Source organism: Phocoena phocoena, chromosome 19 (assembly GCF_963924675.1).
Source record: "Phocoena phocoena chromosome 19, mPhoPho1.1, whole genome shotgun sequence".
NCBI lineage: Eukaryota > Metazoa > Chordata > Mammalia > Artiodactyla > Phocoenidae > Phocoena > Phocoena phocoena.
In genome coordinates, this window is record NC_089237.1 from 14,994,601 (window position 1) to 15,008,878 (window position 14,278).

Sequence of the window (14,278 nt, forward strand, 5' to 3'; positions counted from 1 at the left end):
CTCTGTGCTAGTCTAGGCACTACACTACATGACCTCAATTCTCAACAGCTCTAGGAATTATTATTCCTTTTATGTAGATGAGAAAACTGTCTCAGAAACATTGTGTAATTTTCCAAAGGCCACAGTTCCTAGAAGAGGTAGGATTTATTAAGCAGGTCATCTGACTCTAACGTTTATGTTCTTTCCACTACAGCATGTTTCTTTAAAAAGTTTCCCTCTTAGGGAAGACAGCACAAAATCTACTGCCTGGCTTAATATCGTCATCAGAGTCTGGAACTGATTTTCTAATGAGTCGGCATGACGTAGGCCGAGCAGCATGCCCACAAGCACAGGTGTCTCTAACAGGACCTGGTGAAGAACATGCCTCGCGAGTAATAATAAAATCCCAGCACGGTCAGAGACGGTCAGCCTCTGATGACTCACAGCGGAAGGCACAGGCAAACCTGGCCTATCTTCTTTTTGAGCCACAATAAGCTCTGCGTTTGTCAGCTATGTTGTTGGTATCTTCTTTGTTTCCAGGAAATCAGGACTATACCTGCTTTTGAAAACATCAACTTTATTAAAGGAATAATTCTTTCAAAAAGGAGTGGGAAGGAGCAGAAAGCAGACCTCACTAGGATGCTAGAGATCTAGGTTCTATCCAAGAGTATGGGAAACAGTTTCATGTCGAGTCTGGTTTGTTGAGCTGAGAAAGATTAAGCCAGGGTCGAGCTCATCAGGAGAGAGTGCTAGGGTAAATCAGTGACGTCTGCCACGGGTGCAGGATAGGGGTGCGGTGGTACACACAGCGCATTTGCCATTCTTCTTTTAACTCCTCTTCCTTTCTCCCACCTGTTAACCTTATGGCTTTTCACAAGTGATTCAGCATTTTAAGGCCTTTATAGTAAAATAGGGATAACGACACTTTATTTATCTAAAGGTAAGAGTGGCTAAATCAGCTGATCTCCTCAAGCCTTTTTCAGCTATAAGGTGTAAGATTCCATTTTCCACTGTAAATCTTAGCAGCAGCTGGGCTCTAATGGGGTCAGTCATTGGTGACTTTAACAATGGCATGGCTTTTAAAAGGGCACTCACAATTTTAAAACAATTCTGCTCTAAGTCAAAGAGGTGAACAATTCTTTCTGAAGAATACTGAGGAAGTCTGTTAAATGATTAAATTAATTACTGCCTGGGGACTGCCCTGGTGGCGCAGTGGTTAAGAATTCGCCTGCCAAAGCAGGGGACACGGGTTCAAGCCCTGGTCTGGGAAGATCCCACATGCTGCAGACCAACTAAGCCCGTGCACCACAACTACTGAGCCTGTACTCTAGAGCCTGCAAGTCACAACTACTGAGCCCATGCTCCGCAACAAGAGAAGCCACCGCAATGAGAAGCCTGCTCACCGCAACGAAGAGTAGCCCCTACTCGCCGCAACTAGAGAAAGCCCACATGCAGCAACGAAGACCCAATGCAGCCAAAATTAATTAATTAATTAAAAAAATTAATTATAGCCTGTGAACCCTAGTGGAATCAGAGAAAGTTGTTTAGAAAAATACAGGAATGTAAGGAGCATTCTAAACATCTATGCAGATTTTGAGTCTTAAGGAAATAATATTGTGAGAAAATAAACTTCATTATAGCCTTGTCTTAAGAAGAAACAGAGATGATGCTTCCTTTATGTGAAATGTTCAATGAAGAACACTTCTACTGTTTTCAATACCCATGCTCCATGCAATAAATACAAAATAGGCTCACAAATTGCTTATTACAGATCTATGGCTTACCTGGGATCACAGAGAAATTTGGTTTTCTCTCCTTCTTCTCTCCAGATAAGCCATTCTCGAAAAGAAGGATGTACAAACATACGAGTCATGTCTCTGCGCTTGATTAGGAACATGGAGAGGTTCTCCATTCTCTGCTGAAAATCCTCCCATTCTAGCGTGCCTTCAATGCTGCCAGCATTGATGGCTTGGAAGATATGTTCATCAGTCAGTGGGTGGAGAGAGGCCACTGCCACATTCAGGAGAGGCATCACCCGGTCAAAGGAAGACTGGGTTGGGAACTTCATATTGCACTGGAGTAAGTAAACCTCAGAGAGCGAAACAGGAACTACTTTGTAGCTAGAGCTCTTTAACACTAGATAGCCTTTCTCTATGAGGTCAAATGTGAGTTTCAGGTATAGATAGGACCCTTGACTGAGTGTCTTGAGATGAGAACTGAGTTTGCCAAATGTAGTATTGTCCATTTTGCCATTAAGTGAAATGTTATTCTGGATCTCTGAGCTGCTGTGTATCCGGTGCAGGATGTAAGCCTGCAGGTCCTGGTCTATGGCTTCATTCTCTTCTAGTCGATCCAAAAAAATCCTATGGAAAGGCAGCAGCTTGGTAATTTCCTAAAACAGATGGAGAGAGAGAGAGAGAGAGAGAGAGAAAGACCTTCAGTTTCCCCTAACTCTTGTGATAAACTACGAGGTCCACAAATTTATTCTGAACTTCTGAGTGGTCAAAGAAAAGAGGGAAATACGATCGAGTATTAGTGTCCATAGATCAAGACATATTAGTTGCACAGGAGGGACACTTTTCCTAATATTGAGACTTCAAATAACTTTTATGGGTCTTCATACAGGGCACTTTAGGAGTGATTTAATGGTCACTATCCTAAATAACACTCACTCCTAAAATAGAAAAGAGAATGCCATCTAACTTTTGTTGTAATTTTTCTCAGTGTAAACCATAGCCTAATGTCAAAGTACAACTCACTAAGATAAATGTAAAAGGACTTAAAGAATGTCATATAAAAATGTGGCCTTCTATCCCACCTGATAAAATGACTTTATTTTAATGTAGGTTTTTTGGAGATGCCTTAGCCCAAAGGAACACTTCTAATAGTGGGAAGCTTGGTACCTTGGTGATCTGCTTGGAAATTACACTGGGGGAAGGTGACAGGGCTTTGTGGCGACTCTCATGCTCTGGAATCCATCTTTTCTTATCTGCTTATAGACTTTGCTCCTGTAAGTATCTATTCCCTCTCCTGCATTAATTTCCTCTTCTCTTCTCTTTCTGTCTTGTCTCCACGCAGACATGTGACTCCATACTCCTCCCTCCAACTACTATATCTCTGTTCCCATGTTTAGCAAAACCTAACAGAAAAGTTTTCTCTACTTACTGTATTTCATTCCTCCCTTCCCATTCTCTCCTCCATTTGTTGCAATCAGGCTTCAATCCCGTCACTTCACTGAAACGGTCCTTGTCAAGATGATCAGCAATCTTCATCTTGCCAAATCCAATAAGCAAGTTTCATTTCTCTTCCCCCTCAACCTCTCAGCAGTATCTGACACAGGTGAACACATCTTTCTTCTCGAGTCCCCTCCTGCAGCTTTTGCTTCCACAGCATGCTCCCCTCGTCTTCCTCTTAGCACACTGGCTACTCCTACCCAGCCTTTCTGGCTGGCTCCTCTCTCATTTCTCAGTCCACCCAGGGCTCACGTCTCCATTCTTTCCTCTTATCTGGCCACCCTCACTCCCTAGAATAGTTGGGTCCCATGGTTCTAAATATCATCTATACATGGATGATGTCTAATTTCATATTTCCAGCTTAGTCATTTCTTCTGAGCTCTCATCTTATATCTCCGTCTACTCAACAATGACACCTGGATGTTTCATAGACAGACAATGTGTGATCAAATCAGAACTACTAAAATCTCCCCCCACCACAAAACCTCCACATGTCAATAAATGGTATTACCACTGACCCTACCACCAAATCGTAGGAACTATCTATGATCCTTCTCTTTTCCTCAAACCAGCATCTACCCAGTCGCTCACCAAAACCCCACAATTCATCCTTGAAGCTTCTCTCTTGCTCATTCCCACATCCAGTCCTTTTGATTCTTCTTCAAAATATACTCCAAATATGACCACTTCAGAGGGTCTCCACTGTTCCCACTCTAGTCTAAGCCACCATCACCTTTCATCTGTACTTCTGCTTCCATTCTTGATCCCCTACATATTATTATCTACACAGCCAGCAGCCAAAGAAAGTAAATCAGATGTTATCACTTTACAAGGCTCCTTGGAGAGGCCTTTCCTATCTGCCCTATCTAAAATATCTGTCATCCTCATTTATCCCTTTACTCTGTTATGTTTGTCTTCATAGCACTAACACTACCTAAATTTTTAATATATGTTCATTTTTTACTTTATTATTTGTGTTCCTCACTAGAATACAAGCTTTATGAGGGCAGGGATATTGTCTGTCTTGTTCACCATTGTATCCTCAGCTCTTAGAAAGAGCCTTTTATACTTGAAGTACGTAAAAAATGTTTGTGGAAATAATGACTGATCAGTTATGAGGGTTCACTTTTAAAGACCTAGGAATTGTTTCATTGTCAGCTAAATAATTTTAAAAAGTTATTGGTTGAAGTGAATGAAGTATCTGGGAAGTTGTTGCAGGTCTTGATCTATGAAGACATTGACATTTGGACTTTGAGTGTATAGTACTTTTCCTGTTCTTTGGCACAGCTGAAAAATTAAAGTTATGTGGTCTACCAAGTCATACTTAAAACGTCTTTTGAGATTGCACACAGCATTATATAAAAATATAAACAAAGAAAAAAACCAAAACCAAACAAAAATTATATAAACGAAGATATCTCCTAAGTACGTACTTAGTAAAACTAGTCAGAGATTGTGTTCCTGGAAGTTTCTTTTATTCATCTTTCATCTTTAACAAGCTACTGACCAATAATGGCAGATTACATAATTTTTAGTTGTAAAGATGCATTTACGTTGATTCATTCACATTCCTCAAATTACTCTGAGATTTTAATAACAAACATCTGCAAGTTGGTGGTCAGGATCAGAAGTACAGTCTCTGATCAAAGAAGGCAGACTGACCTAAATTGGTCAATCTATAGGAAAAATACTAAATGCCTGGGAGAGAGGAAAAGGAGGGCACCGAGACTATTTTCTGTATATTAACAACTGTTTTAAGGGAGTTGCATCAAAATAGTGGGATGGGTGTATAATATGCAAAATTTTAATGTTCTTTAAAAGAGGCTATGGTTAGGGGAAAAAAGGTTGAGAAACCCTGTTTCAAACCAAGTGTGAATATGTAAAGAATGGAAAATACCAACTCAGCTATACTGTGAATGGTAGAGAAGGTGGAGTCATTTATCCTTAGCCCATATGTCTTTTACAGGCGCAGTTCCAACATTCCTAGTCATTCTTCTAGGCCATAAACTGAGTGATCAGTGAGTGAGCAGGGATGGTAATTAAAAAAACCTCTTATCTCCCAGTTGCAGTAAATTTAATATAAAGCCTTAATATTGCCAATATTTCTTAGAAAAAGAAATATATAGAAGAAAGTCCATCTTCATGCTATAGAAGTTGAGAAAAAGAGGGAAGAACTAGAAAATCTGACTCTACACTGTATATTGAACTGGATTTTGCCTGGCATTAAATGATAAAAAACATAAAACAAAAGTCAAACAGTGAATTAGAGTGTTACAGCATCTATTTGCTTTGCTATACTCATGACAAAGTCTAGAAAAGTGGACTTTCTTTTCATGCTTTTTTGAGGGACACTTTATCAAAACTTACCCAGAGCAATGGAAATGGGAATTTGAGCTAAGAGAGTAGTATACAGAGAATGCTCTCTCTAGATTGTATCTCTTACTCTCAAAATATGCTCGTTGGGAATTACTCTTGCTAGCGCTCTAGGACATGGTAGAGATCTGGAAAAGCTCATCACTAAGGGTACAAGGACCTAGAACTTTTTCAGTTTAAGCACTCTCCAAGGGAAATAATTTATGGTCCAAAAGCAAACAAACACATACCTGTAAACTGGTCCTAACTGTTACAATTAGTTTCAGCCAGGAAGGAAATTTTCCAATCATTTTACTCAGAAATGATACAATTGTATCCCCATAATCCGGTTTGTGAAATTCTGCTTCATTTAATCCATCAATTAAGATGATGAAATCTTCATCTGGGATTTTTCTCTCTGAGATAGAAGAAACAAATTACTTAATAATTACAAGTGGATAAGTGAGTTCTTTCTGGGTCTTTGATCACGTATCTCCTTGGAAGAAAAAATTAGAAAAGGTCTGTGTGTGTTTAGTGAATGCTAAGGGTACGTAATTTATTATAAAGACGTGGAATAATTCATTTAGTGGGTTCATTTTGCTTTTCACCAGGTATGAATGTGTTTGTCACATAAATAATATATAAGGCATATGTATCATCATCTCCCCCATGTTGTCAGTTGTGAGACAGCCTGAGCAATGCATTTATGAGAATTTGCGCATGTAAATTTATTTTTCTCTCATACCTGAAAAAGCTGGAAAGAATGTTTTTCTCCCCCTCAGCCCCCCGGAATCTGACAGCATTAAAGAGAACAGTATCACGTGTTTTTTGGGGAATTTCCAAAAAAAAGGTTTAATTTGGAGTCCACAGCAGTATATAAAACTATATGTGAATACGTAGTAGGAAGGAAGGGATGGAGGAACAGAGAAAAGGAATCCCAACCAACAGACAGATCTACACTAGGCAGGCTGGATTCCAAGATCTTACAGAACCAGCAGCTTCCTAGACTATACCTAAAGCAGCTTCAAGGAGACCAGACCCTTACGTGATCTTTCCAGGGGAGCAGGAGTCATGTAGGAAAAACAAATACCTTTTGTTTCCCTTTCTCGCCTGGAGTCTATACTATCTTAAACTGACAAAATCAGTTTATCGTTAGGGCTAGGCTGCAGAAGACTTGGTAAGATTTCAGGTTTCCACTCCCATTAAATGCTTACTGATTCTTAAACAATATTGAACAATTAGAGATTAAAAAAATTCCCTGGCTGAATGAATATTTCAGTATAAATGAATTGCAAATAACAAGTAAAAGTTCCTAGTTGGTAGGACCTTACAGGTTCTGAAGAGAGGAAAGCAGGGGAAGAGAGAAAGAAGTCACTGGATGCCTGAAACAGGAAATAGGTTATATCTGAGGAGGAAAAAGGAAGTGAAGCTGGGGACAGAAGGAAAACTCTGAGGAACTCTGTACCACGTTGGCTCTTTTAGCTTTTGAAAGAGTCAAGGCTAATCAAAACTCTACATATTTTTGTTTCACATTTGAAAATATGCAGATTCTTTGCATGATTAATAAATCTTTATATTTCCCCTCTAAAGTACAAGCTTTACATAAAGGAGTTTAATTTCAATAGCCTAAGTACTATAAATTAGTTCTCAAATTATAAAGAGTTTCAACTATTACTTTCATCTGGTGACTTTCGGAAGAGAAATGAACTATGGATTTCAGCTCTAACTGTTAACAATGATTATTAATGAAATGGCATTCTAGATGATGTAGGGCTAACAAAACACATTACTCCTTTAGGGAGTCCAAAGAATTCCGGAAGAGAGAGGAGTTGCTTGGAACTAATTGGGATTTACCCACACAAATGGGGGCTCTTAAGTTCTTGATTTTGAGGACCTTGGCTCCCTTTAGCATACTTGTGTCTTTAATTCCCATAGAGGAATTTTCTAATTGATTCTGCTTGGTGATATACTAGAGTTATCCTTTGTTACTGAGTAGAACCTTAAAGTATCGTGCAAATCGCTGACTCTAATTTTTTAAAGAAAAATATATAATTTGAAATCTAGCTCTTGAATCGAAATTGAAAGTGTTTTCAATTGAACTTTCCTGGAAAGAAAACTCCAGCTACCTTTAAAAAAATTCCCTATTTTAAAAACTCCTGTGATAAAATTTATATATAATTAATACAATTAATTGTGAAGATCTTAACTGTACACTTTGGTGAGTTTTGACAAACATGTATACTCATGTAACTAACATCCTGATCAAAGTAGAGAACATCTCCATCATTCCAGAGAGTTCCCTGAGGTTCCTTCCCAGCTATCAACAGGCAACCACTGTTCTGATTCATATCACCATAGACTATACTTGCTTCTTATGCTTGATATAATGTTTCTGAGATTCATTTATGTTGTTGAGGGTATTATTAGTTTCTTCCTTTTTACTACTAAGAAGAATACTGAGAATTTAATACTAAGATTTCATTTAATATCCATCGAATGAATATACAATTTGTTTATGTATTCTTTTGTTGAAGGACCTTCGGTTGTTTCCAGTTTTTAACTACTATGAATAAAGTCAATATAAACATTTTTGTATGAGTCTTTTTGTAGACATATGTTTTCATTTCTTTTGGGTAAATACATAGGGATAGAATTGCTTGGTCATAAGGCAGATTTATCTTTAACTTTATAAGGAACTGTCAAATAGTTTTCCAAAGTAGTTGTACCATTTTAAACTCCCACCAGCAACGTGTGAGAGTTCCAGCTGCTTACCATCCTCACTGACATTTGATGTTCAACTTTAAAAATGTTAACCACTGTAGTGGGAGTAAAGTGGTGTCTCATTGTGATTTTAATTGGCATTTCCCTGACGACTAACGATGGCAAACACCTTTCTCTGTGCTGGCAGCCTATTTGAATATCTTCTTTTGTGAAGCATCTAGATTTTTTGTCCATTTAAGAATTGGATTATCTTTTCAGCAATGATTTATAGAAATTCTTTAGATACTATGGATACAAGTGCTTTGTCACACACGTACACAGAGTGAATTATTTTCTCTCCTTTTGTGATTTGCTTTTCCTTTTTCTTAGTGTATCTTATGTTGAGCAGACATTTAACATTTTGATGAAGTCCTATTTATTAATTTTTTCCTACATGGTTAATGATTTTTAGGACCTAAGAAATCTTTACCTACCCCAAGGTTGTGAAGATATTCTAAGTTTTTTCTATTAGCTTTAGAGATTTAGCTTTTATATTTTGGACCATGATCTATCTTGAATTTATTTTTGTGCACCTATGGTGTGAGGTAAGGATTAAGATTCATTTTTTCTCCATACATGTATCCAGTTGTTGTAGCATCATTTGATGACAAAAATTCTCTTTTCCAAATTATCTTGGCATCTTTGAGGAAGGTCAACTGACTCCATATGTGTGGATTTCCTTTCTGTTCCACTGATCTATTTATCTATCCTTGTGGGAATACCACCCTGTCAGTGGAGTGCTAGAGCCAGCTCAAGCTGGTTCATGGGAGCTGACTGCTAAATTTCTTATGGTCAAATCTGGCCCCCACCCCTGGACTGATTGTTAAACATTTACTAACCTATTACTGCCTGTCATGATTTCTGTAGCTTTATATTAAATCTTGAAACCAGGTATTGTTGGTCTTCCAGTACTGTTGGTCTTCCAATTTTTTTTCTTTTTTAAGATTGTTTTGGCTATTCACAGTACTTTGAATTTCTGAAAGTTGTCAATTAAAAAAAAGTCCTGCTGGGATTTTGATTGGGATTATGTTGAATCTACAGACCAGTTTGGGGAAAAACTCCAATCTACAAACATGGCATATCTCTTCCATTTACTAAGTTCTTTAATTTCACTCTGCATGTTTTGTAGCTCTCACTGTGGAAGTCTTACACATCTTTTGTTAAATTTATTCTTAAGCATTTTGATTCTATAGAAAACGGTATTTGCTCCAGTTATCTACTGCTGCATCAAACAGCTAAGAGTTACTCAAATGGCTGGGAAACGGAATCATCTGCAACAAAAACTCACATGTTTGGTGTCAGGGCCAGAATGACTTGATGACTAGAACAGTCAACTGGAACACTAACATACGGCTGCTCCATGTGGTTTGTACTTCCTCACAGCAGGGTAAACTCAAAGTAGTCAGTTTTTTGACATGGCAATGCATACCCCCAAAAGCAAGTGTTTCAGTGAACAAGATGGAAGCAGCATGACCATTTATGACCTAGCCTCAGATATCACATAGCATCATTTTGTAGTATTTTATTGGTTGAAGCAGTCACAAGTCTGCTAAGATGCAAGGGAAGGAGACACAGACCCTAAATCTGGATGGGAGGAATGTCCAAGATTTTGCAGCCATGTTTTAAAACTGCCACACTACTTTTTACATTTCAGTTTTCAGTTGTTTGCTGCTAGTATATAAATACAACAGATACTGCATGTTAACCATATAGACTGTAGCTCCACCTATGTTAATTCTCGTAGGCTTTTTTTTTTTTTTTGTAGATTCCTTAGACTGTTCTAGGTAAACAATCACATCTGCAAATAAAGACAGTTTTACTTCTTCCTTTCCAATCTTTATACTATTTGCTTGTTTGTTTTCTTATTGTGCTAGCTTGGACCACACATGGAATGTCAAATGTTAAGTCGCCTTGCTCCTGATAGTAGGGGAAACGTACTTAATATTTCATTGTTACCTGCATGTCCTTTAGGAGACTAAGTTTTCTTCTATTCTTAGTTTGCAGAAAGTTTTTATTGTTAATTGTAATATTTTGTTAAATGTTTTTCTGCATTTGTTGAGATTACAGATATATATTTATATAAAGACATATAGATATTCTCATTTATTCTGTTAATATTATGAATTACAGTGATTAACTTTCAAATGTTAAACTAACATTGCATTCCTGGTCAAGTAAAACTAATCATTTTGCTATTAGTGTGTTTCAGGATTTTGCTATTATGGTTATAAGGAATACATGTCTGTAATTTTCTTTTCTTATAAAGTCCTTATCATATTTTGGTTTCAGCATTAATGCTTGTCTAATAAAACAAACTGAGAAATGTTCTCTTTTCCTTTATTTTCTGAAAACATTTGTGTAAGATTCATATTATTTCTTCTTTAAATGTTGGATACAATTCATTAGTAAAGCCATCTGAGCCTGGAGTTTTCTTTTAACTTACAAATTAAATAGATAAGAGCTAGTCAGATTTTCTCTTTCCTCTTGAGTCACTTTTGGTAAGTTGTGTTTTTTATAGAATTTGCCCAATTTAAGTTGTTGAATTTATTGTTATATAGTTGTTCATAATAATCCCTTATTTTTCTTTTAATGTCTGTAGGAACTGTAGTGCTAGCTCCTCTTTCAGGCCTGATGTGTTTTCCTCTCATATTCTTGATCAGTCTTCCTAGGGGTTTATTCATTTTAACTATTAATTTTTTTCTATTTCACTGACTGCTGCTCTTGCTTTTTATTATTTCCTTCTTTCTGCTACCTCTGGTTTTATTTTCCTCATTTTTTTCTAGTTTATTAAGTCATAAACTTAACCACTGATTTTATGTATTACTCAGTTTGAAATATTCTATAATTCGCTTTGTGATTTCTTCTGTCTCTAATGGGTTGTTTAGAAGTACACTGCTAAATTCCTAAATATTTGGGGATTTTATGTGTATTGATTTCTAATTTAATTCCATTATCTCAGAGAACATTTTCTGTAAGATTTTAATTTCTTGAAAATTTCAGACTGATTTTATGGTCCAGAATAAGGTCCATATGCACTTGAAAAGAATGTATATTGTGCAGTTATTGGGTAGTGTTCTATAAATGTCAGTTGGATCAAATTGGTTGACAGTGTTGTTAAAATCTTCTATATATTTACTAATTTTTGTCTACTTGTTCTAACAGTTACTGAGAGAGAGGTGTTAAAATTTCCAACTATGATTGGGTATTTGTCTATTTAGCTCTTTGGTTCTATTAGTTTTTGATTCATGTATTTTGAACCTCCATTATTAGGTTCATACACATTTAGGATTACTTTATCTTCTGATAAATTGGCCCCTTTATGTTTATCAAATGCCCCTCTGATAATACTCCTTGTCTTGAGGTCTACTCTGCCTCACATTAATAGACCCACTCCAGCCTTCTTATGCTCCATGTTTATATAGAGTATATATTTTTCTATCCTTTCACTTTCAATCTGTGTCTTTAAATAACCTCTCCTGCAGACAGCATATGGTTGGGTCTTGTTTTTTATCCAGTCTGACAGTTTCTGCCTTTTGATAGAAGTATTTGGTCAATTTAAATTTAATGTAATTATTGATATGGTTGATTTTAATCTCTCATCTTGTTGTTCCATACTAAAAAAAATTATTCTGTTCTTTCTTTCCAGGCTTCTTTTGGATTAATCAAACAATTTTTAGTATTTCATTAATTTTATAAATTGTGTTTCCAGTTATTGCTCATGATGGTGATTTTGTTTTAAGGGTAAGAACATGGGAATTTGATAGAATAATTAAATTCACTCAGAACAACATTTACCAATGGGGATGTCTAAAGCTGGTGATGGAGACCTAAATGAGAAGCAAATATATCTAGTAGCAAAATTAAAAAACACACGAATTATGGTTGAGAATCCAGAGCTGAGTCTGCATGCATTTGGATATTCTCCTTGAATTAGCCTTAAGATGTAGATCCTTGTATCACTGACTTTCCTTCAAGGTACCCCTACATGTGAGCAATTTCTATGTTCACTTATTTGTTCAAAATTTATTTCCTGAAATGCCTACTATGTCCAAGGTGAGGTAATCACTATGAAGGATAAAAGTTGAACAAGAAAAGGTTCCTAACTTCAAAAGCATGCAATTTAGTCAAAGGAATAAGTACAGAAATAACTAATTCTTATAAAGCACAAAGTATAATATCTGACGTATAATAAATGTTCAATAAATGTTAGTAATAAAAATTTAAGTTCTTACTATACATACAGTAATGTATGAAGTACCATAAGTGAGATATAAAAAAGAAAAACCTATTGTCAATTTGGAAGGATACTGTAACTTACTGGAGGGGGCAGGTGGATCAGCAGGTATTTCATGAATGAGGTGGTATTTAAGGTGGTCCTTGAAAGATGGGTAGGATTCTGACAGGTAGAGATGTGAGGAGAAGGTATATTAAGAAAAGGAAACAATGAACAAATGTATGGAGGCAGGAAAATGGAGAGGAGTATTTAAGGATTAATGGATACTTTGGTTTACATGTAAATACAGGGTTCATAAGGGTAAAAGTAGATAAATAGGCTGGAAAGTAGGTTGGATCCAGGCCATTAAGTACCTTAAATGATAGGTCAAGGAGCTGGAAGTTAATTCAGTGAGGTAATAGGGAAGCACTGGAGGTTTCTGAACAGGGAAATTTAGTGATCAGAGCAATGCTTTATGAAGCTTTATCTGGAAGCAGTACATAAAGTCTACAAGACTGGAGAGACTGGGCAGAGACTACCCACTAGGTATGCCATTAATGGGTTAGAGGTGTGCCTAGAAATGAATCCCTTCAGCCCTCAGGGCTTCGGGGGATTTGTGCAGCTGTAGCCTCAGGGCCAGCCATGTCCAGCCATGAGGAGGCATGATTTTTTATCCCAATGTGCTAAACAAATTTTAATAATTTTCCAAGTGTGTTATGATGTGAAAGAAGCACTAGACCAGAAAACCAGAGAAGACCAGAAAGGGTGGCAACACAGATGTGATATCATGGGCAGCTGAGCAGCCTTCAAGGTAACAGTGGTAGGAATGACTCTGAGATTAACGGATGTGAGAGACATCAGGAGGGCAGAATTAACAGGATTTAAAGATTGACTGAATGTACAGAAATTTCTCTTTAAGTTTGCTCAAAATACTTGCAGAGAAATTCCAATGTTTAAAAAAGTCTAGGGTATGGTAAAGCTAATAGGTAGGTAGTAGAAGTATAGATAGAGGTCATCAGCATTGAGAAGAGAAACTCTGATATCCAAGTAATTGGCATGGAAGTTCACATAACTGAAGATACAGGCCGGAAGAAAGTAAATTCTTATAAGTATCTCCAAAATGCTCGAGAAAAGTATATAAGTCTCTCAGGAATAAACAGGATTGCTCAGCAATCTCATGCTTACTCAGGTCCTTTTCTTCAGCTTCCAGCACTGACAGAACATTAGGAAGGGGGTGAGGCAGAGAGACGGGTGAAGGAGGAGATGGTTACATTTAGGTCACAGCCAACACTTGAGCTACAGAGTTAAAACGGAGGAAAGGTATGAGGCATGAGAGGGAGATGGATCCCATTTCATTTTCCCCCACTTCTTAAAAATATCTTAATACCTTTTAGTGGACAATTAAGTAATTTTTAGCATATACACAGTTATGCAACTCTACATGCCATTTCATTTTACCTGACTGTGGAGTAATAAAAAAAATAGCAAATATAAAAACTGAGGATGTTTCTAACCATAGAAACTCCACGGCACTGGGTTGGAGTCATGGCTTTAACTGATTTATTTGAACTCCACGGAAGGACTGGTAGCTCTACTACCTTTAGTTCAAGAGAAATGCTTTATATTTGGAAATAAGAATGAGAATTTTTACAAATAAAGGAGGAAGTAGCAATTCCTGGAGGAGTTTTTATTTTTTCAGGTAAAACCTTTTATTTGTTAACTGTATCCTGTAGGAACATTT

The 14,278-nt window shown here is 36.9% G+C and overlaps 1 protein-coding gene across 3 annotated transcripts in view; it reads right to left on the reverse strand.

The window, feature by feature from the left end:
* Positions 1 to 14,278, reverse strand: part of TANC2 (tetratricopeptide repeat, ankyrin repeat and coiled-coil containing 2) — a 324,057-nt gene that overhangs the window by 59,100 nt on the left and 250,679 nt on the right. For all 3 annotated transcript variants that reach the window (XM_065896563.1, XM_065896562.1, XM_065896561.1), the window contains 2 exons: positions 5,816 to 5,982; positions 1,764 to 2,371 (listed from right to left, as the gene is read on the reverse strand). In XM_065896563.1, the coding sequence (XP_065752635.1) occupies positions 1,764 to 2,371; positions 5,816 to 5,982 (775 nt within the window). The remainder of the gene's footprint in view (positions 1 to 1,763; positions 2,372 to 5,815; positions 5,983 to 14,278) is intronic.